Source organism: Paramormyrops kingsleyae, chromosome 8, assembly GCF_048594095.1.
Source record: "Paramormyrops kingsleyae isolate MSU_618 chromosome 8, PKINGS_0.4, whole genome shotgun sequence".
In the NCBI taxonomy this organism is placed as follows: domain Eukaryota; kingdom Metazoa; phylum Chordata; class Actinopteri; order Osteoglossiformes; family Mormyridae; genus Paramormyrops; species Paramormyrops kingsleyae.
The window spans coordinates 16,702,483-16,726,415 of NC_132804.1; the positions used below are offsets into that span (position 1 = coordinate 16,702,483).

At 44.4% G+C, this 23,933-nt stretch overlaps 2 protein-coding genes and 1 long non-coding RNA gene across 7 annotated transcripts; 1 reads left to right on the forward strand and 2 right to left on the reverse strand.

Moving 5' to 3' along the window:
• The first annotated feature begins 606 nt into the window (after positions 1 to 606).
• gpr84 (G protein-coupled receptor 84) lies at positions 607 to 11,045 on the forward strand. 2 transcript variants are annotated; one of them, XM_023832262.2, is made up of 3 exons: positions 618 to 725; positions 4,441 to 4,506; positions 4,729 to 11,045. In XM_023832262.2, exon 3 carries the CDS (start codon positions 4,968 to 4,970, stop codon positions 6,093 to 6,095), a length of 1,128 nt encoding a protein of 375 aa, XP_023688030.1. In that variant the 5' UTR covers positions 618 to 725; positions 4,441 to 4,506; positions 4,729 to 4,967; the 3' UTR covers positions 6,096 to 11,045. The 2 variants fall into 2 exon arrangements, with proteins under 2 accessions (XP_023688022.1, XP_023688030.1); XM_023832254.2 differs by lacking the exon at positions 4,441 to 4,506 and having other exon boundaries at positions 607 to 725.
• On the reverse strand, positions 2,391 to 3,941 carry LOC140592274 (uncharacterized). Of its 2 annotated transcripts, none has more exons than XR_011992607.1 (2): positions 3,565 to 3,941; positions 2,391 to 2,975 (listed from the first exon to the last, which is right to left on the reverse strand). It is a non-coding gene; the product is annotated as an uncharacterized lncRNA (long non-coding RNA). The 2 variants fall into 2 exon arrangements; XR_011992608.1 differs by having other exon boundaries at positions 3,561 to 3,941.
• stat2 (signal transducer and activator of transcription 2) lies at positions 6,635 to 20,569 on the reverse strand. Of its 3 annotated transcripts, none has more exons than XM_023832234.2 (25): positions 20,437 to 20,569; positions 19,875 to 20,006; positions 19,614 to 19,761; positions 19,406 to 19,504; positions 19,131 to 19,223; positions 18,388 to 18,466; positions 17,908 to 17,987; positions 17,506 to 17,657; positions 17,097 to 17,255; positions 16,717 to 16,806; positions 15,972 to 16,031; positions 15,596 to 15,616; positions 15,376 to 15,469; positions 15,021 to 15,068; positions 14,838 to 14,921; positions 12,413 to 12,511; positions 12,181 to 12,316; positions 12,036 to 12,088; positions 10,105 to 10,199; positions 9,787 to 9,926; positions 9,508 to 9,696; positions 9,241 to 9,295; positions 8,863 to 8,963; positions 7,659 to 7,790; positions 6,635 to 7,347 (listed from the first exon to the last, which is right to left on the reverse strand). In XM_023832234.2, exons 2-25 carry the CDS (start codon positions 20,003 to 20,005, stop codon positions 7,295 to 7,297), a joined length of 2,391 nt encoding a protein of 796 aa, XP_023688002.1. In that variant the 5' UTR covers position 20,006; positions 20,437 to 20,569; the 3' UTR covers positions 6,635 to 7,294. The 3 variants fall into 3 exon arrangements, with proteins under 3 accessions (XP_023688002.1, XP_023687995.1, XP_023688009.1); XM_023832227.2 differs by having other exon boundaries at positions 12,395 to 12,511; XM_023832241.2 differs by having other exon boundaries at positions 6,635 to 7,790; positions 12,395 to 12,511.
• Positions 20,570 to 23,933: the final 3,364 nt, after the last annotated feature.

Sequence of the window (23,933 nt, forward strand, 5' to 3'; positions counted from 1 at the left end):
TGTGTGTGTTTGTGTGTGTGTGTGTGCCCCTACTTTGTGCTCTATGCGACATGGAATCTCTCCATATTGCAGTGACATATGCAGGGTACAGGCTCATGTGGTGGATTGGAAGAGTTCCCTGCTCAAATGCAATGATGCTTTATTTACAGAAGTACAGGTAGGTAGGGAATGCTCCATGTCACATATCTCATATATGATCATACCAGGTTGTCCTGGCACCACAGGTGAGATGCTGTTGAGATGGGGCCCAGTGGAGATGTGACTATTCTGCCGAGGACGGAACACAAAAGAGCGAGCTTACAATCAAAGGCACAGAGGCTTAACGCACTGAACCACACACCATCCCCACAGTCTGTATACATAGTATATGTTTTAAGGCCAGTATAACTTCATGAGAAAGCATACAGGGAATGGAACTAACCTCAGTAGAACTTACCAAGCATAACAATGGTATTTTTTAAAACAGGCGAACCTGTTTTAAATGTCAACTCAGTTTAACCATGTGAGACATAAAGATCAAAATGGCTCCTCCCCTTTCGTCGCCGTGCCGGGCCCGACTGAGGACAAAAACGTCTGAAACATCCAAAATTGAGCAACAGGAAGCTCATGTCGCAGGACGTTTGACCCAGGGTTTGCAAAAGCAGAGGCTGGAGCAGCACTCGCTCATTCACTGAGAGGTAGGGACGGCGTCAGGGAGACCACTGGCCACTGGACTGGGGAAGGAGGTAATGTTCTCGCTCCGAGGGCCACCTTACCGACTGGGTCGAGGCGTCAGGAAGTCACTTTCGGACAGCACACTATTCATTATCTAATTTCCAAAGCATTCTCTCAGCGTTGACATATCATTTAAAGTTTAAAACACTACTAAAGTATTCTTATAAGTATCTTGAGTGCATGTACAAAAGCAATGTAATTCAAAAGTAAGTTAATTAATTTAATATTATATTTTGTGTCATTTTTGATCTGATGTGTTTTCATAAAGGCAAAACAGTGAATCAGTTGCAACATTAATAGTCCTGATTTTCACGTCATATATATCTGCGCATTTTTCTGTAGTTTTACTCAGGGGTGAAAGTAGTTTTCATTTCTTGCCGGTACTACAATCTTTTAATCACTTTATCGTTTTATATCTCTCTTCAGTCGCTCCTGAAAAAAAACTTTAATATTTAAGTGGGCTTACGTGAAATGACAAAAATGTTTTACTTGCAATCACTAAAAATATATATTTTTTAATAATATTCGGGTCGCGGTCGGTCAGGTCGTTTGAAATAAAGATGCCAATTAAACAATTATATAATTTACACATTTTTTATAAAAGACAAAGACTTTATTGCCTGAATAACTGCGGAAGATGCAGCGCAAGCTCGAGACTTTAGAGAGGTGACGACTGGGGAGTTCCAAAAACGCACCGACAGAAAGAGCAAAGTAGACATTTGCAGAAATTATTAAAAGCTATTGATCATAGTGCTGGCTTTGTCAACCTTTTAAAAAACAATTGGTACCTTTTAGCCTTCTTTTTAAGCCCAGGCCCTACTGTAATAAAATTTGTAGTGTGAAATCCTCGTATAATGAATTCGAGCGTCCCTGCAGCGCACCCCTTCAAAGTAGCCTAATATGCGCACATAGGAAACATTTAAGTCATGACAATAGTTTGTCTGACAGAAAACACCTGTGCAGCGCTCTGTGATGTCGGAATAAACACAAATCACCACAAAAGAGGAACACATTTTTATCGAGGGGATTCTTCACACCAAACGCCCTGCCAAAATCCGACAGAGGGCAAATAAAAGACCTGTCTGCAGCAGACGCGTGCAAGTGCACCACAGACTTAATAGCTATTTCGAGTAGCCTAAACGTTATTCTCTTCATCGAATGCATGTCTCAAATTACACTTTGTGGGTAGATGTGTTTTCAACTTAAACAGCGGACGTTACTCATTGTAAATGTGTTTTTTTAAACCGCATAGACCCTCTACTCTTACCAGTACTACGTACCGGCTGTAAATCTTATAACGGTACGTCGTACCGGAGCGTACCCAGCAAACAATATGACGTTGAAATGACGTCTTTTAGACGTCTTGGCCTACCGTAGAAAAGACGTCTTCAGAGGGTGCAGAATGAAAGTTTTTATGACGTCTTTTTTAGACGTCCTCTGGATGTTCAGTTATGACAACTATAAGACGTCTGTATAAGGTGAAAAAACAGTCCGGAAATGGTCAGTGTAGACGTCGTTTTAACGTCACACATAGACTTACTTTAGACGTAATTTATGTATTTACAGCTTTATTCATTACAAAATAATCCCCACTATATATTCTAATACCATAGTATGTTTCACCCCAATAACCTAGTATCATTAAGCAAATTCAGTACAAAAAGTCTCACACAGCATTCTTAATACATTTTTATTGGGAGTATCAGATCAGATGATAACACACCTCCCCCTCTCCTTGTGTCTTACAACATCACAGCAAAAATAAATACATTTAAACCAAAAACTAAGTGAATTTAAACATCAATAATTCACTCAATACACAATACACATAGTTACTGTGATGTTGCGCTGCTTTATTTGGTTTAATCGTCCAGTCTGAGAAGGCATTCAAGTAAGAATTGTATTGTACTGAGTACATGACAATAGTAACTTTGAATCCTTGAAATACATGTATTTGATAATTTTCCTGGCAGCTATCTTTTTACACAGAGCCACAATACACAATAATTTTATTATTAATTTCACTGCTAACAGTTTGTATCAGGAGTTGGTTATTGTAAAAGAAGTAATGTGCGTGCAGGTGATTTTTGTATAGATTTATCTACACCCTTCTGGTAGTGCTGCCATTGCAGTCAGGTGTCACAGACTACGAGGAGTATAAGTAGTCCGACTTGGCTGCAGTCAGTTTATACTCCACCCTTGCAGCCGCCGGCAGATCGCGTTCCACGTCGCGTCCCACGTCGCGTCAGCTGCAGACAGACCTAAGCCCAAGTAGAACGCACCCATTGATTATTTTTTGGCTGTTTTGCTAGCGTTCAGTAAACCTCTGCTCGATAGGCCATCAAGTTGTCTGTCTCAGCGCATTCTATAAAACGGAGCCAACTTGGTTGATCGAGTTTTATAGTCTGTGTGTATCATCGTGATCACAAAATCGAGATCGTTTTATCGCCTAGCACTACTTCTTATTGTAAAATATGTATATATATTTTTTGAAAATCAGTATTTATTTCATAATGCCGTTTTTCATCATTTCATGACGCTGAATGATGAAATACTTTTAACTTTACTTTTCCCGCTTTACTGCAAAATGGAAGTCGTTCTGTGCTCACAAGAGCGCTAAAAATATATGAAATCATATTTCACAATAAGTGAATTTATATAACAGAATGCAATATATTTCACAATAATGAGCTGTATTTCATAATACTTTTGAACACTTTGGAGTTCCATATGTACAGATGTGTCTTACCTTCAGATTAATTATGTGGACATATTGGTTTGCAAAAAAGTCAGCAATGCGATTATTAAACAATGTACACAACTAAACAATGCTAAATACTACTTACGTACTTAGACTTTAAACTTGTCCACAACGACGTGCAGTTTCTCACAACCGTTTTACTGCAAAAGACGGTGTCGGCTTTTTTTTAAAAAAATTTTAGCGCTACGGCAACAGAACTTGGCCAAACCACACACCGGACGTGCATCGGCAAATTGTGATTATGGGATTTGCTTACGTGTAGCAGTTTATTTTTGGACATTTTAAAACATTAAAATTACAACAGCATGAGCTACAATAGGCACCAGAATTGACGCTGACAATGTTTACATGGAATTGACGATCTGTCTACAAATTTCCAAAAGTCGCCTACCTAGACGTTCAGCTTGAACTACATATCTACGCCCAAGAGGGGTCAGAGTTAGACGTGCAGATACTGCACCTGATTTGCACGCTGTGTAGACATCCAGATATGGTTCTGGACCGACCGACTCCATCTAGACATGATCTGCACGTCTGATGGACGTCTCATGTTTGGTGGGTACCGGCTTACTTTCACCCCTGGTTTTACTTTTTACGTTATTTTCAGTAGGTGAGGTTTTGGAGTCGAATCAAAGCACAGCTCTTTTTCTAAATCCACAGAACAAAAAACAAACAACATTTCTGAGGAAGCCACTGGTGGCATGTTCAGTTTTCACAGCCACATCACTACTTTTTATTAATCAGTGTTGGACTTTAACTATAATGGCAGTTACTGACGTGATGGTTTTGGCTCCCAAATTTAAAAAAAAAGAAAACTATTTAACAGAAAGATTACAAGAGTGAATGTAGAATCTAGGACCAGTTTGGTCCTCAGTGTGTTAAATTCCAGGGTAAATAGTCACTGCAATGACATTTCTTAACTGTTGTTATCATGTGCTGAAACAAGATTATTTTGCTTTCAAAAGAATTCCAGTATCGCCTTGCACTGTAACAGCTGCACTGTGAAATCCATGCCTGCACTGCCCAGTGAGGTAAAAGCCACTGCTAGTGATGCCAGATACTGTATTTATGCTTCTTAATAGAATAACCACGGATAAAACAAATAGGAGTGTTAAACAACAAGCTAGTTACTAAACTAAGATGAGGATGTTCGACTGTTCCAGGTGTAATTCTTCCAGCAATCAGGCCATTTTTGAAACTTGTGGTTTCGTTTTGGTCGAGCAAATGTGACTCATCTTCCATCCTGCGTTTAGGACCCAACCCTGAGAATCTGAGACCCGCGCAGAGAGCGCCAACCTGATCCTCACTGTACATCTTCAGGCTTTTGGTCCAGCCTCGATTTTAAACCCCATCGAAGACCAGCCAAACACCAGCACAGTCCGGAGGTCGGGTCCTAGTCCTCGAGAGGAAATGTGTCTTCAGGCCTAACTGTCACATGTTAGGAGCCCAGAGAACCTGAACTGAACTCGCACCCACTCAGCCCACTGACAGGATGTTCATAAACGCAACAGACTCCCACAATGACAACGACACCTTCTCCTGCTATGACCCCTCTGTGGTGGGGTACCGTTATTTCGGGGTACTCTGGGGCTCCCTGGTGACGGTGGTGGGGACTGTGGGGAACATCCTGACCATACTAGCCTTTGCCACGGACCGCCGCCTGCGCACCAACTTCAACGTGCTCATCGTGAACCTGGCTGTGGCGGACCTGCTCTACTGCGCCGCCCTGCAGCCCGTCAGTGTTGACTCCTACTTGCACCTGTATTGGCGCGGCAGCGCCGCCTGGTGCCGCCTCTTCGGCCTGCTGCTCTTCCTGTCCAACTCTGTCTCCATCCTCACCCTCTGCCTCATTGCCGTGGGCCGCTATATCCTCATCGCCCGCAGACCGCTGTTCCAGCGCCTCTTCTCGGGCAGAAGCCTGGCCCTCCTCCTGCTCTCTACCTGGGCCCTGGGGCTGGCCAGCTTTGGGCCACTCTGGCCCTACTACGTGTTCACGCAGCAAGTGTGCACCTGCAGCTTCCACCGCACGCGCGGCCGGCCCTACACCACAGTGCTCCTCTTCCTCTACTTCTTCCTCGGCCTGGGCTGTGTAGGCCTCTTCTATCTGCTCATCTACTGCCAGGTGCGACAGGCATCTGGGGCGCTCAAGAAATATCGGCTGAGCCGGCGTTCTTCACGCAGAAAGCCCACCCCTGCAGAAGGAGACAGCGGTATAACCAGCGGCACGGTCACCCAAAGCAGTGAGCTCAGCAACAGCTCAGCAGTGGCTCCGAAGCTTCCAAAGGAGCCTTCCGCAGACCCCGCCCCCAGGCCCACCCAAGAAGGAGAGAAGCAGCGGCCCAAGCAGGACGATGACGGGGAGTTCGCCCGGGTCACCAGAATGTGCTTCACTGTCTTTATCTGCTTCACCTGCTGTTTCGTGCCGTTCATTCTGCTGAACGTCGCAGACCGCGCCAACCGTGCCCCCCAGGCCGTGCACATGTTCTGCGCCAACCTCACCTGGCTCAACAGCTGCATTAACCCGGTGCTGTACGCCGCCATGAACCGCCAGTTCAGTCAGGCCTACCGGGCTCTGCTGACACGCGCCACCTGGCCACTGACTGCCCTCTGCGGCCGCTAAGCTCCACCCTCCAGAAGTTTCCTGCTACAGACTGGCCAGTTCATTGTCAAGCTGAACCATTCCGTTACAAGCTTCCATCTCATCTTTCTGTATACTTGTATATGGAAAGAAGACAATAGAGTTCACTCTGACTTTGTGTCGGTGTGGGCCATGTCCATTAATAAAAAGCCATTTTCTGCTTCCGAAAGCACCCGATCTGTTGGAGAAGCTGCGTCCCTCAAAGGTGTAGGGTGGAGGGGAGAGGTCTCTCCACCGCAAAGGGGAAACTCCATCTCACCCAACACCTGCCTTCTTTCGTCACGCTTCTGCTTTTCAACTGACCCAAACGACTCTATTTATTCAGCTTTGCTAATACAGGAATTCCTATTACATGAGTTTATTAGTAAATGTCTCTCTTTTTTGACAAAGACCACAATTTTATTCACAGATGCACGAGGCACTGAAAAATACAAGCCTGGAAGATGCTCAGTGGCCCCCAGGTGGACAGTGTCTGAATCACACCTCTTAGGAATAAACAGCAAACAGATCACACGCCAAAGTTCAGAAAAGAATTTACTGCAATTTTTAAGACATTATTTATAACAACATGGTGGATGTTCTCAAAAACTCCATGTTAGACAGGAGTACAAAGTAACTTTGAATATCCCCTCTGAGATGACAGAATATCACAGTAACGTTAAAGTGCATTAGTGGAAGGAGTGCAACGGGGGATAACGAAGTGCACAAACAAGAGATCACTCCTTCAATCCGTGAAAAAAAAGTGGCTATATTAACATGGCATTTCCATTAAGCGCAGAATCGTGGCTGAAACTGGATGGATGAAAAAAAACAGGCAACTCCAGCAAGGAAGCAGATAAAGGAATCATACAGTTTATCTGCATTAAGGAGCCAAACATTGGTCAAACATTAGACATTGATAATTCAGCAGTGCTTCTTTGACTGAAATTATTGTCAGTTTCACAAACTCAAACACAGAAACTAGAAAATAATATAAATATATAATAGCCACTTACGTAAGCTTTTTTTGTTCAAGTGAAAGAGCCCCTTGTCTCATCATAAATAAGTAAACAGATACTATCGATGATTGATCTGTGAGTTTTTTTTTTAATCCTTATTATTATATTCAATTTTATTGGCCAACCGATATTCTGATCAATTACTAATATATAGACATTAACCTAATGGGACAGAAGTGCAGGTCAGAAGTGTCTCAGGGGTGCAGCTGAACATCTGGCTGCAAGCAATCTGGAAACTGGAGAAAAGTGAGCAAGGAAGCAGAACTGTCATCTACAGGAAGAGGCGAATTACATATTATTTAAGTATATTTAGCTGAGACAGAATTCAAATAAGTGCATTTGAGTATCTACACAAGAAAACATCTATAGGGTTCTAACAGTACCACCGGAGAGAATAAACAAATATAAGGTGCAATGAGCCTTGCGGCCCAGTAGGGGGCGATGGCACGTGTATGTGGGGAATACGGTTGTGCTTGGATGAAATGCACATAGCAGTCAGGCACAACTGCTGATGACCCCTACAGCAGCTGCAAGTGCTCTTCAATACCATTTAGGAAGTGATTGTCCGGGGGTATGTCTTCCTCGGCAAGACCAAGACTGTTATCCATGTCATCTCGGTCAACCAAGAAGAGATCGTTCTTGAGGATGTCACAGGTCAGCTCTTTATCTGACAATGAATCTGGAGGAAGCAAAAGAGAGCGAGAGGCTGTATCAGAGATAAAGGGCAGGCTGATTTAAGCACAATACTTCGACCCTCCCCAAAACCATTCACAAAACATACAAGTGAGGCTGCTGTTAGGCCAGACCTGAGGATCATTATGATAGAGGAATGTGCAGTTCACACATTCACAGGTACAGTGGGTGCATAAAGGTGACATGATACCTTAACCCTGATACGTGACACTGCAAACTAGAACATACTACACTGCGTTTTGGCTGACAAGAACATTAACATGTTCATCATTCTGCCACAGCCAGTGAAGAATCCCCCAATATGACATGGCTTACAGTAGTCATGTAACGGTTCTGAAACAGAGACCGAAACCTCAATACAAATGTTCGCAATTTGGTATTATAGTTCTGTCTCCCGCTATAACACTATAACACATGTAAACCACAAAATTCTTATTCTACTTAAAGTTGGGGCAAGTTGTATATTTCATAAAAATGTTACACACTGTACTATCCAACTGCATGTCATGTGACTATTTTGGTCCAATCATGAGTGATGGCACCTGCGGTAAGAGCTAGGCTAGTTTCACTAGTTCAAGATGAACAATAACCAAGACTGCAGAGCATCTGTGCACATTTAAGTCAGTGGTGTGGGAACATTTTGGTTATCCAGTAGGGTAGAGTGTTTTTTATTTTTGTATTTGATTTAAGTTAAATAAAACAAGGTCTGAACTGAACCATGGATTTGGAGAGTTGTTACACCCCCCTGGCATACAGGTACCATTTCTGACTCTCCAAAAGATGGAGTGGTGAGGGGGACGGTGGGAATGAAGACACACACCCAGCCACACAGAGAGCACAGCACAACAAAGCATGAGTCACAGCAACAAGGAGCGAGTCACAGCAACACTGCATGAGTCATTGCTGTACCATTAACAGATCCAGTCCAGAGACAGGCAATAAAAACAGTGAGACAACATTTATTTATACAAAATAAAGTATGTAGATGGACAGGAAATAAGTAGAAAGTAGGCCCCAGACTGACATCCATTTGAATCTGAAGTCGATCTGAAACTCACCAAACCTCTCCTCTATCTGTACGTCACAAAAGTCGTCGTCAGGAAATCCACTCTGAGGGTCGTGCAGTGAATCCAAATCAAGATTACCATTCAGGATGTTCCTAAAAAAAATCCAGATAGAGAGATGGGTCATGACCACGAGGGGGGAGGCAGAGCGTCATACACACCAATCACATCCTTCCATGCAACAGGCCCTCAGGCAACATCCAATCCAAAAAAGGATACTCAGTCCCATTTGGTGAACTGTATATCCCACAAAATCCAAACTCTACTTAATTACTCGCATCTCAAGGCCCAACGGTCTTTCGCTAATGCTCAGGAAATATTACTCTTACTTGTATATAACACTAATCTACCTCCTGGGAGGGGGGCACTTACTCTTGAGAGATAAACACCAATTTTGTCTTCCTGTATTTTCGGTAGAGGTTTTCATCTGTAAGAGATAGGAAGCCCAATCACGGAAAAAAATTACATGATCTGACATGTGGGCGTCCGTCATATTTTGTTAATGCAGATGCAGGATAAAAGCAAATTCATGCACACTGTACAGCAGCAGGAACGCAAACCTATTTCGTGGTGGGTGTGCAGGATGCCCAAGGGTGTGTCAAGGCTACAGGGCCAGACCATGTGTCCAACGCGCCTCACCTCCTTTCTTCTCCTTGCAGTATTTCCCGAATGCCTCATCTCTCGGGATGTTGGGATACAGGAACTTCAGAGGGTTTTCAGGAATGTTTAACACCTCCAGGAACTGGAAGTTGCAAATGATTTCGGAGAAGGGGATCTGGGAAAGGTCTGTCTTAGTGAATGGCTGCACCGTCCGGACATTGGGGGTCTCTGAAACAGAGAAAGACCCCGCTCCAGGTCAAAACGCTCGTCCTCACGCACTCCGTATCACACGCAGACGGTGCTGCATCACAGCCTCACCGTCTTGGAAAAACTCCACCCAGGAGAAGGTGATGCCTCCGTCCCTGGCACTCTCGCTGAACCTCAGCAGGAAGGTCCCTGGCTGCTTCGTGCTGAGGAGCAACTTCTCCTTGTCTTTGTTCACAAAACCCATAATGCAACTGGCAGCAGATGGCAGAAGGTCAGGTCACGTTAAAGTAAACTCCCTCTGCAGCACATCGTAGCCAATCATTTTTTTGTTATTTACGATGATAATATGGCTTGATTAGGACATTTCTTTGTATTTGAGGAAACTTCTAATCTAAGCAGTAAAATCAAGACAGCAGATGGTGAGAATACCCTTCTTTCCAGAGTTCCTCCAGATAGTTCTTCACAAGGACAAGGATCCCATCAAACCATATGAAGAACGAGAAGTTGGAGCCAGGCATGTTTTCCTGCAAACACCGGGGGAGGGGGGGGCAGTGATTTTAATGATGATGAAATGTTTTTGGAAGAAAACAGAAAGCTATGTTAATTTACACCTGCTGGAACACAAAGACTCCGTTTTCCAAAAATTGTTTTTATTAGTGCTGCCTATTTCTCCCATACTCTCGATCCTTCCCAGCCTTGGCCAATGAGATAAGGAGGAGTTTTACTTTCCTTCCCAGCCTTGAGAGTGAGACAGCGAACACCATTTCATCTTCACTTAAGACCAGGTGCAAAAACTAGAGACAGAATAGTTCTGCACAGTTATGAACAATAATATCTCTGAATTACGCAGCTATCGGTCTCCTTCAGAAGTCCTATAACTGCCCTGGGATGCTGTTCATCCGTGCGCAGCGCCTCAGCAATTGATTATGTGAATATGCTCTGTCTGAAAGTTGGGGAACGTATATGCTTATACTTTAGTTTGATTATTAGTCCAATTAAGTAATAAAGTATTCCCTTCCTATACAAAGAAGTCTCCAATGGAAATTTCTACAACAGGATCCTTTTGTTTACCATTTGTGCAAGTATGAGTGCAGGTACATTACAATGCTGCTTTTTTTTGCCCATCTTGCACTCCTTTGAAACACACGCACGTGCACACACACGTGCACACACACGTGCACACAAGGTGGCGCATCTAAATGGGGACCTTCCATTCATTTCTATGGGACAAACCCTGACCCTAATCCCAATCACGACACATTTAACCCCTAGCTAGCCCTAACCGTAACCACCAGTATCCAAACAAGATTTCTGGCATTTTTAATTTTTTGATTGCATTCACAGATTTTTATAAAATTGATGATATCCAATTGGGGACCTGAAAAATGTCCCAAAACATAAGGAAGTTTCAGGTTTTACCACACTTTGGGCACATTTTGATTCCCATATGTGATCTATGCAAACCCACATACACACGCACACACACAGTCCATGTGATGATATCTTTAAGGAAACATTCTCCATTGATTTCTAGGGGAATAATCCTAATCCCAACTATGGCAACCTAACCTTAACCATAAGTAGCCAAACAATTTTTGCCAATTTTCATTTTTTGATTGCATTCACAGATTTATTTATTTTTTTTAAACTGAGGTTATACTTGTGGGGACTAAAAAAAATGTGTCCACAAGGTAAGTTAAAGGTTTTTATCAGATTGTGTGGAAATCTGGTCCCGACTATGAAATAATTACAAAAACACTCACTCACCCCATTTATCTGGCAACCCTAGGAGCATTTTGGGGGGTTCAGGGCCCAATGGAGATGAAGATTGTCTGCTGAGGCAAGGACTTGAACCTATGACCTTCTGATTACAGGTACAGAGGCTTAACCTTACTGCTACAGAAAGGTTTCAGCTATAGCTTATTCAACAGGAGAAGGATAATTCTTCTGAGAAAATGTATGATTCCCTTAACCTGACATGGTTCAAGAACATCACATCAAGCAACAGTAGTCAGGGCTCAAATCAAGTGGCATGACAGCATTCATTCCTAAGAAAGAATGACTCCAAAGCATTCTAATCCCAGAAGGGAAACGGCAAGAAATACAGAGAGGACCAACATCTCAGAGGTTCAGTTTGCTGAGGAAAGCAGATCAAGGCGTCAATGATCACAGGGTGATGGTGGTGGTAAATGGTGGAAACGGAATTGCCTTGAGATACACACACAAGAGTGAGTGTATGTTGCACGCTGAGACCCTCTGAGCCATAACTGTAGGCTTAATTACAGGTTAGGTGAGGTTGGAGAAGTACCCATAATGCCACACTGGACCTAATCATCGAGAGCTGACCTCATTGCCCTTACCTTCGAAAACCTGGTCCAGGAAATTGGACAGTTGCTATATGTCAGCTGCTGGCCTGTTTCAGAGAGAAATGTGAAATGAGTAACAGATCAGTCCATCCCAAGGTGATGAGGTGCAGGCACCACGGCGGCTGTCCCTTCTACTCACCAAGTAATTTCTGCGCGATCATCTCCAGCTGGTCGGGGTCGAGTCCGCGATCCGTGGCGGCCAGAAACTGCCAGCTCAGCATGTCTGCCAGCTGGGACCACGTGGCAGGAGAGGGGTTGTTGAAGAAGCTGATATTCTGGGGGAGGGAACGACAGCATCTGTCATAGCCATTGTAAACGGGGTGAGAGGAGGAGAACGCCACCCCCGCCCTCACCTCCATGTGGCCTCTCACCGAGGGGTCTGTGGACACCATGTTGAACCACAACACAGAGGCCCAGGCAGCCTGCTGCTGGCTGGAGTTGGAGATAATCACCACGGGAAGCGAGGACGTCTGAAGGGGAGACAGCAAAGCCAAGGGAAGACCATGAGGATTCAGGTGACAAACTCTCATGGAATTTTAACAGGAACCAGTTACGATCGGAGGGATTTATTAGCCCTCATGTTACCAACTGGAGGTATATTTTTTGTCATCTCACAGGTGCTTATCATCATTCCAATTTTTTTCCAATCAATTTGTTCCTAATGATGTCACATCAATGTTTTCTATTTCTGACCCCAGTTAAATCGCACCCAATTACAACTATTTCGTTTTAATAAATGGAGTTAATATTTGCCATGGGTCCTAATTTACAGTATCATGCAGAATCAAGGGGGGGGACTCTGTCAGTCATTGTGAAGAAGACAGACACGAATTACTACATGTGCTTTCTTGACAACTTGAGATACTGCTGTTCCTAACATAAGATGATGTTCAAAGACAATCCATCCATTTCCTGCAACCGCTTGTCCTATTCAGGGTTGGGGGGGGGGGGGGGGTCCAGAGCCTGTACCAGCAGCTACGGGAACGACGCAGGAAGGTGGGCCACCTCATCACAGGGCACACTCTCGCACGCACACTTATGGGCAGTTCCGTAACTCCAATTAGCCTCAGCATGTTTTTGGACTTTGGAGAGGAAGCCAGAGTATCAGGAGGAACCCCACAACAAATCAGGGAGAACAAGCAAACTCCACACGCTTGGAGACTTGAACCCTGGTCACAGAGGTATTAGGTGGCAGCACTAACCACTGCACCAACCCACGTTCAGAAATGCAATGCACAACTTCATAATGAAATGTTAAATAACTATCAAAGTTAATGTTTAAGTTCTATTATACATCATAATATGAAATAGTTTGCCATGCATATGGATGCCATGCAGTAAGAGCATGATCAAGACGCGCTGTGAGTGTGGGGGAAAAGCACAATTGTACCAATTTTTGAGGCCTCGGAGGGGGAGGGGGGAGGGATATGTAAGGAGAAGGCGCTTTCTCAGAGCTACAAGAAGCGTTTGGCTGTAATAAATCTAGAATATAACTATAAAAGAGCTTTTTATAACACCAGCATTTGAAAAAATGGCAAACAGATCAAAACTGACCAGATTTGATGTTGCTGCTTTGTATTGAAAGACAAAAGAAAACTCAAAAGAAGTTGAGAGCAGCGTGTGGCTCAGTGGGCTAAGCCTCTGTGTCTGTGATCAAAAGGTCACAGGTTTGAACCCAACCTCAGCACATTTGTGGGTGCCTCAGCAAAGCCCTTAGCTCCCTGGGTGCTGCTATGGCCCTTCATATATCAGAATCAAAGGATGGCAAATAAGCTTTTAAGTAATAAAGTGGATCACACTAGGGATAAAAGCTGCAGGTTGTACAAAAGAGAAGTATAGATTTTTGTTTTACAGCATATGCAAATTCATTGTCATAATAATACTATTTTTTTTAGATGACAACTACATATCAATGCTTTGACAAGAAATGTTTTGCTCTCATTCTTATTTTCATATTATGATTGCTTCTGGTCGGTTGCCCATATATGCAAAATATGTTGGTAGGATGAGGATTAATGGTCTGACTACCAACCATCAATCATGATTAGCCTGTAGGTTTGAGCGTGCTTCATGGGCCCAGATCACAGATGCGTGCAAAGGCTCAATTATGGCCCTTATCTTTATAGTCCTACAACCTTGACTTTGGCTAAAACTGACCAAACGAGACTATGTCTGAGAAAGGGACATGAGATCCAGTTCACTTGTATCTGTAAACACATTATCTTGCACATGCGGGCCCTGACCAGGTGGCCCCCATCCAAGTGTTCTCTTCGTCTGAGTGGTTAAAGCGTCATGTAAGTTAATGTGATTGGCTGAGGGCTGTGTATCACGTGATGGACATAACGTATGGAAACCTTCAGGATGGTCAATGGCATTTAGCTGGTAGGACTGTCTATTCTCTCCGACCCTCTTCCTTTACTTTGTTACTCTGCCTTCTGAGCCTCTCTATTCTGGTCTACAAAGGTAAAACACAGCAGCCATGCATAAACTGAAGCTGCTTTGCCTTGGTGAAGATTTTGTAGCTGCAATTTGGTGTTTTCTTCAAAACCGAGCACAAGATTAAACAGAGCCTAAGGGATCTTATTTCAGTCATAACTCATAATTTTGATAAAATGCACAGTTACTGTGGTTTGGCTGCAGTATTAGCTACTTCCGAGTGAATTCTTCAAAGACTCGTATAAAAACTGAACTTTCGAAGCAGATCATGAATAGATGCTTAGAGCAAAGTTCAACGATCTCTTTGCGTTTCCAACAGTCAGGCTGAGCGCCCAGCAAAGTGAGGGTGTGGAAGCTCACCTGCAAGGTGACTGACAGCCCGTGCAGCTCAAACTCCGTCTGGAAGGAGATGGTGTGCAGCTCCTCGGTGACGCTCAGTGAAATCTGCAGGATGCAGCCATCAGCGTCATTCAGCACCTGCGGCGACGGCAACTCGCTGCTTCGGGATCGGCGTCACGCTCGCCACCGTACTTAGTTACCTACCTCATGCACTCCTTTGCCCCCAACTCCATTTTTCTTCTCCTTCAATATCTGTGGAGAGAACGTTCCGGAAAAGCAGAACCATCAAAAACGGAGCATCAGGCAAGCCCACCACAAATTTAAGTCTTTCAGTCAGAGGTGGATAGTTCAAGTACAGAAAATAAAAATCTAGACCAAGATCTTGTGTCAAACAACTAGTTGAGTACTCTGTGACTGTGACCCTTAATACTTAACTAGTTGGTGAAACAAAATCTGGATTTTGACTTTCTAAACCTAAACTACCCACCATGCCCCCCCCCCCCCCCTCAAACTCACCAGATGCCTGAAGTCAGCCACCATGCCCCCCCCTCAAACTCACCAGATGCCTGAAGTCAGCCACCATGCCCCCACTGCTACTCTCAATCATGTTCAGCGCCTTGGTGCTGTTTCCCAGCACGTTGAACCTTCGATACCTGCATTGTAAGACGTGACAGTCATGGAGACGCCATTCTAGCAAACCACTCTGCCCCCCGAGACAGGGGGTGCCATGTTTTTCTCTGTTCACAGAACAGCAGCAAGCAAAGTGTGAACAGACTCACCCTTTCACCTGGGGGGCATCCCTGAAAAAAACAGACACACCATTCAGAAGAGATTCACAGCACATCACTACATACAACTATCCTGCACCTGTCATTTGAGAAATCTGACAGTGCGGGGAGATGGTAGCGGTATCTGACAGTGCGGGGAGATGGTAGCGGTATCTGACAGTGCGGGGAGATGGTAGCGGTATCTGACAGTGCGGGGAGATGGTAGCGGTATCTGACAGTGCGGGGAGATGGTAGCGGTATCTGACAGTGCGGGGAGATGGTAGCGGTATCTGACAGCGTTTGGAAGCACAGTGGGTGCAGCATTTGCATGGCAGTGAGAACTGGTAAGCAGTAGAAAAACAGACATGAAAAAAAATGTCATCAGCACCTGTCCATAGTTACTGTCACTTTCATTACGTGGTTCAGCTCAGGGACTTTGACCAGGAGCCTATAAAAAGCAAACAAACAATGAAGCATTAAGCCACAGTGCAGGGCAACAAATCCGAGCTTCCACAGGTCAGTAGGGGCCATTTTTAAATGATTTCTCTCATGTACCATGAAAGCTACAATAAACTATGTTCATTCTTTTGGAGAGGCTCATATTTGTGTGCCAGTGTGGCCACAGCAGACATGTGTGAGATTATTTATGGAACTTGAACATAAAACATTACTCAGTTTTTTTTTTTATGATCATGAGGCAGTAAGGGGAGGTGGTGCCCCATTCCATCCCGGAAATATGAGTCAGGAGCCTGTCCCAGTTCTGTTACATTCCTAACATTCTGTCCGCTCTGGATTTCTCTACACTTGGGCCAGTAGTATGTTTTTCATTCTGAAGGTCCCCTGGAGGCATTCCACTGTTTGCTCATTTTCCCCTATTTTTCATTTAGTACAAATAATATATGACGACAAATGTGATGCAGACCTATTGTGATGGCAAACAGGACAGCACAGTGCCATGGTAACAATGCCCTGCTGAGCACAAAGCCTCTGTGCTGCACCGTTTACCACCATCGAGGAGGCAGTTAGTGGAAAGCTCAAGCGGCTCCGTGCGCGTATTTACCGTGTGGATCTGGCAGCCGCGCCTTCAAGCCAGAAGCCCAGGACTTGCGTTAAGGCAGGACAGTGTGACTCACCGAGTTTTCACAGAGAACTGCACGTTGGTGCGAAGGATCAGCGGACCCTTCCCCTGTGGCATGGAGGGCTGTGTCTCCACCACGAAGGCGCTGGAGGAAAGAGAGATGCAGGAGTCAGGCAAGAGGAGGCCTGGGATGGAGGACCCAAGGAAAGAGAACTGCTGCACCCCCCCCTCCCACGATACCTATCCCACCCCCAGGCCACTGTCCCTATGAGTCCTACCCCACCCCTTTGACGCTCCCCCCCCCCGCTCAGGGCATTCCCCCCCCCCCACTGCTCCCCTCGGGCCACTCTCCCCCCCCCCCCCCCCCCCACTGCTCCCCTCGGGCCACTCTCCCCCCCCCCCCACTGCTCCCCTCGGGCCACCCCCCCCTGGCACCTCTTCAGCAGCACTACGAGCAGCTCGTCCGTCGTCCTCTGCAGCGTGGGCTTCTTTAGCTTGAAGGGATCGTTATCATACGTCACCTTTCCAGAAAGCTCTTCCATCTTTTTCAAGAACTTCCTCACCTGGAAGAGGCACTCTGCCTCCATGGTGAACCTGTGCCAGGGCACACGATGCTGAGGACACGAGGATGCACAAACACACCGAGATGCACAGTCGATAGAGTAAACTAGAACAGTGTTTTCTCAATCCAGTTCTCAGGAACCCACAGCTGGTCCACGTTTTTGCTCCCTCCAAGCTCCTGGGACACAAAAACGTGGACTACCTGTGGGTTCTTGAGGACTGGATTGGGAAAACACTGGACTAGAAAATGCACAAACACACCGGATGGAGGCTTAAAGCATACCAGTTCTCCAGGTAGCTCAGATCCACGTCCTCCTTGGACCCGATGCAGGACTTCTGCTGCCTCTTGTGCCACTCTACCAGCTCTCCATTGACAATGACTGTGAGCAGCTCCTCCGCCAACTTCAGAATCTCAATCATGGCTGTGATCAGGGCCTACACCATAAAGACGGGCGCCATGACGACGGGCATGATTCATGCATAACTAATCAAGATGCTTAACACCAGTTCGACAAAGAGCATTCAAAGCTCAAAGTTGAGAGAATGGGAAACTGACAAGGAGCGACGGTTGGTGTAGTAACAGGTCATGGAGGCCTGACCACACCTGCACAAAAGGGCACTTTATGTCGTTGCTGGATGCACCCTGTGGTCAATGCACAGCTGTGCACAGTCACAGGGGCCTCACCTTCCTGGCAGTATTCAGCCTATTCAGCAGGACCTGCAAGATGTTCTTCTGCTGCCTCTGCTCCTCATCACTGGTGCTGCCTGGAGAAAACCCAGATACACAGTCATCCCTCCAGCAGACCAATAAAAGCCCACATATAAAGCTATGGGGTACCAGCTATGAGCCGGGACTCGATGGGTACAGAGACCATCAACACATTCAACCAAACTCAGTATTAAACCCATTTATTTTTAGCAATCATTAAAAATTATACCTAAACCAGAACAACTGATAGCATTTTAATTAACATTAACAGGAAATAATTTAGAAACAAAAAGAGAGTAAAACTGATTCTTAATTATGTTAGACAAAGAACCACACCTTCCAAAAATGCTTGCAAAGAATGAAGTTCAGAGATGTGAAGGTTCTGATGCACTCAAGTTTAAAGAGCACCAAATTTCAGAATAATGCTTAAAACCAAAATCAGGAATCATAACCCACCTTCCATCATCCGCGTCTGATACTTGAAGTCAAATTCATCCTGTTGCTCCTCCAGCAACTTGACATTGTGCTCCATTTCCTGTGGGGTGAGATGCAGGAGAGTCGACATTACAGACCATGAGGACCATTCTGCGTGTCAAAAAAAGAGAAACAACGATCGCAGCCCCCGCATGGCCGTGGTGTCTCATGAAACATTCCCTCTTGATCATCAAAACTGAGCATCACCAGCAAGGCCACAGCACACCAATACTGAGACGTGCATGTATAAACCTGGACCCATGTCACATAATGTACTGTACAAAAGTCTTTGTAAAAAGTTTTAAGATATTTATCACAGTAGTAAGTGAAGCTCTGCTCAGAACAAAAAACACAATGTATCAGAACATATGCAAATGAATAGCAACTAACTAACAAGGATTTCTACTGCTCAACAAAAAGTTGCTGGATGGCTAGATGCTGGATGGAGGCTCCCAAACTTCTCCTCAGGAGCACCCCAGTATGCATTCATTAAATTTCACCACCAGCTCAATAAATTAATTGACTTAATTTGTTAAATAACTCAATGTGGTATTGATTAGTCAAAGAAGCTGGTAATGAAAAAAATGCATGAGTGCATGAAATGCATGTTTGCTGCAGATATGCCCATGATGCTGCCAACATGAAGATCATTTAAGCATCACTGCCTTTGACTACCTAAGACTATTGCACAGTACTGTACATGGGGGGGGGGCAGCATGACACACCTGGACTCGGTTTTTCAGCTTGGTCATCTGCTGGGCAATGTCATGCTGGCTGTCCATCTCCACTGGGCTCTGGTGGACCTGGAGAACCTGCACCTGCAGGAAAAGTGGTGGAACCTGCATGAGGAGACATCCGGCCAGACTCTCCCAGACAGCGAGTCAACAGAGAAACCAGCTTCCTTGCAGGATTGCACATCGACACAAAACGCATGAATGCGAAGGCACATCCATCCCCCAATGACCTGCACCTCCTATCCGGTTCCCCTCAACAGTTTTACCTGCTGCGCAAGCTGAGCACTGTCCAGGATCTCCCGCTCTTTGATCAGTAACCACGACATGACCATGGCCAGATCGTGGGGTTTCTCTTGATACCGATACTGTGGAAAGTCAGTCAGACATATATGAGTGAAAAAAAGATCTGAGCTCCATGTTTTCTGAGGAAATCTAATGAGGCTTGCAGGAATATAACAGGGGGGGGAAGTAGACCTGGAAGTTCTGTTTAAAGCGGCGGAAGTTTCGCTGCAGGACGAAGCAGTCCCGCTCTTGCACAAATCGGCTGTGCTGGTTGTCCAGCTTCTCCAGGAGCACTTGGAAAAGAATGCTGGCCAAGGACACATCAGTGGCTGCCCCCACCCTGTCAGACAGACAAGCACACTCTAGGGACCGTGCACTACTGAGGAAGGAAGGAAGAACAGAGAGCAGGAATGCAGAAGAATACAGAGAGCCTGTGGCCTGAATCAACCGTACCAGTTCTGACTCTCTATCCAGGAGGACAGGTAATGGCGTACGTCCATGGGGAACCTGTCATGGCTGTAAAGTTCGTCCAGTTTGTTCATGTAGACCGAGTCGAGCTGCTGCAGTGAGTCCCACTGACTCATCCTGATAACACGGAGAACCAAGCTGACACACACAAACACAAGCGCCACATGTCTGCCTGTATACATGCGGTTTTCTACACTCATTCAGCCAAAATTAGCAAACCATATCAACGTGTTACGCGAGCAGAATAAAATGCAGTCTGGTGTCGCGGGGGACTGGGGGGAATGGTTTCGAGAAAAACAAAATCAAGTCACGCAAATACCTCATTACATTTTTTGACAGCGGTGATGGAACGGGTTAACGTGTATGCAAAGTTACAGCATTTTCACCAATTGCGTAACATCAAGACCTTTTTATAAAAACTCGTCAGACCTAATAGGCGATACAGGAATTCAACCAAACCTGTGCGACGTAAACACCGAAACTTTCAAGTACAAAATGTAGCATGTAATATAGTTACAGGCATACGTATAAGAGTACTAAATCTTACCTGAAAGTAAAGGTCGTAGCAGAGTAAACAACAACACGAAGCGAACCTAAACAACTGAACAGGAACTCAAACCGGAACTCAGATTGGAGACGAAATCCCGCCTCCCGCTCTTCCCTTCACTCCCTTTACTTCAACTATTCTACGATTGGTTCTCAATCAACAGTCTAATTGGCTCATCGTCTTTGAGAAGTCCCGCCCATTACCCCGCCCACCATTGGAAACTCTCATTTATGAGGGCGGACTTTCAAGCGGCCCTTGAGTTCATTTCCAGCAAGATGTAGTAATCGCAGCCTGTGCGAAGGTTACTGTATTTCATTGGTCCAGGGTGGGACCGTGTTTTAAACAGGATTGGCTGAATTTGTTGTCAATCATGGCGCGATGCAGGAAGTTGGGGTGGAGCGTCACTTGGCGGCGGGAGTGCGTGTTGTTAAAATAACAGCCACTTCTGAAACTTTTGCCTGCTGGACGGCGATTTCCTAGGAATGACGTATCGAAACCAATAGAGATTAGCCGGAGTAGGCGGTCCTTTTTGAACCCGTGGACTCGATGTCTGTGTCTTTTGAGGCATATTTATTGCTACATGTGCTTTAATAAGTAACATATATTTGAAAAGCTATAAAGCTATAGTTTCACTTATGTGTCTGCCGTTAGCCTCTGGCTTTACTGGGTATGCATGCACTCAGATGGAAGTATTGCTTTAAGTTTATTAAGACAAGGTGAACTTTATTGATCCATCGGACGTTTTTACATTTCCACAATATTCCAGAATTATGTTTTTCAGCGTGTGATGTGCCCTTAACCAACCTCATTTGCAGAAACATTTTACAGAGTATAGTTACGTTTATTTCGTTATTTTAATTCCAGTTCGATTCCATTGAAGCGCTGCAAACATTTTCTACTTTAGATCCTTTTGGTATTCGTCGCGTCAATTCAGCTAGATACCTCGGCTTCGTGTAAGTGAAATAAAATGGTAAAGTGAAGAAATTAACGTGTAATATTGTAAATGATTTTTTTCAGTTAAAAGTCTTTCCTAATACTACGTTTTCGATCAGGGAGTTCCTAAATATGGAAACATTCCGATAGTTTTCCAGAAATATCAGGAAGAGACCCTCGGCAACAGTGTCAAGTATGGAAAGTACAGAAATGTAAAAATATCCTTCTATAACCAATTTTCAACGAAAACATAAACTATAAATGAATGTTAGGCTAAACAAAAGCGAAAACTTATGTTTGATGTAAACGGTTTTGTACGAAGCATCAGGTACGAGGCTGAAGTTTGCTTATTCGCAGGTCCTTTATTAGGATTTTCGGGTCCACCTTAAATGCGACGCAGCCGAATGCAATGACGCTGTAGGACTCATTTATCGAGGCTTACCTTCAGAACTTAATTTGGTTTTCGATTCGCATTCAACTTAACACACTTTTTTGTTACAACTGTTTGAGGAATACTTTGGTCAGTTTCAGTAATATTATGTGTGTATTTTATTGGAAAATGAGACATTTATCCACAGTTTTCAGAATCAGAATGCCTTTATTGTCACTGTACTTGGTAGTACATTGAAATTAAGATGCAACTCCAAAGTAGTGCATAACAAGATATACATAAATAAATACATACATACATCCTTAAAAAGCACACATACAACACATGCTGACAATGCAGGATAAATGATGATGATGAAAACCCTTTATTGCTGTTGCAATACACCATGTCACTAGTCACAAGTACCAGCGAAAGAACTGGACATCAACCCGACCATACATATACGCAATATCACATTAAAGTGCTGAAATAAAGTGCTATTTATAAAGAAATGTTCTTGACACTTAATGTTTGTTAAGGTAGGTAACTGCATATGGAAAAAAATATTTGTGAATCTGTTATTTCTGGATTTGATGGCACAGTAACGTCTGCCAGAATGTAACAGGTAACTGGGGTGGGCGCAGTCCATGATGATGTTGTTGGCTCTGTAGACAATACAACTTTGCAATATCGGTGATGGAGGGGAGTGGACAGCCAGTAATTTCTCCTGCAGTCTTTTTGATCCTCTAAAGGGCCTTTTGGTCTATTGCTGAGCACCCAGTATAGCACACTGCAATGCCATCAGTTAGGACGCTCTCCATGGTGGTTCTGTAAATGGACACCAGCAGGCGTTCACTCAGATTACGCTTCTTGAGTATCCTCAAGAAATGCATGCGTTGCTGGGCCTTTTTGATAAAGTTGGCTGTCATTATGTGATGAATTACAGACATGACTTAAAAATGCCCATACAAAGCCAAATGAAGTTCTGGAGGTAAGTTTCAGTAAATGAGTCCCCCCTACAGGCACAATCACATCATTGCATTTGACTGCGCAGCATTTACAGTGGACCGGAGAATCCTAATAAGGAGATGTGAATAAGGGGCCAACTTCAGCCTCGTCAAACAAGTGGGGATCAGAGAACAGGGTCAGCCTGTCCTTGGAACAATGATAGGGTTATTTCTTCATGACTCAACCGTAACATCATTCACAGACACACATTTGCACACACACAGGTCTGTAATTATATCTTTGTGGGGACTCTCCATTCACTTTTATGGGGAAAACCCTAATCCCAGCATGACGACCTTAACCCCTACCCAGCCCTAACATTAACCATAAGTATCCAAACAAAATATGAGACTTCTGGCATTTTTCGTTTTTTGACTGTATTCACAGATCCTTGTGGGGACCTGAAAAATGGTCCCCACAACATAAAAATAACAGTTTTCTTATTACATTGTGGGGAATATTTGGATCCCACAATATAATATAAGCATACTCCACACACACAGCCCTTTAAAGAGTCCTATGGTTTGATTTGAATTCTTGAACATTGAGACACAGGCAGACTATGCTGCTGTATATCATGTTAATTTCATTGGAATATTGCAGGAATCTCTCTAATATATGTGCAGCCACAATGGACTGCCGAGGCTGGACTCGAATTAGAAATCAGCCCTGGACTTTGGGGTCCCCCCCCCAAAAAAAATTTGCTGGTCTAGTATCCCAGATTGGAGTCCAGCCCTGCCACAACCGCTCCATTGTCTTAATCTTGATTTTAACAATTTTATTGGCGGTTCAACCAAAATAATTCCAAAATTGTAGTTTGTGGTCTGGTGTGCCACAAAATGTTAATGTCATGATTTTGAGATAACCCTGCTCTGTCAAATGGTTTGACCCACTGGGTGAAAAGTATTGCGGAATTCTCCATGGAGCGGTTCTGTTGCAAGAGCTCGACCGTTTAGCTCAGGACCAGACAACGTGTTAGGAGGGCTATTTCTGTTTTGGCCAAAATGTACTGTAAATAGTTATATTTGTGTTAATGAATCAATCTTTTGGACTCCATGAAGACGCCTTCTGGTGTTTGCTTGGTCATTCATTCACCTTGTTTAGATTCCTTAATTTCCATCACATGCAACTGCTTAAATGCTTAAACGCTTGGTACAGTGAGTGCTGTAGAATGTATGAAATTGGA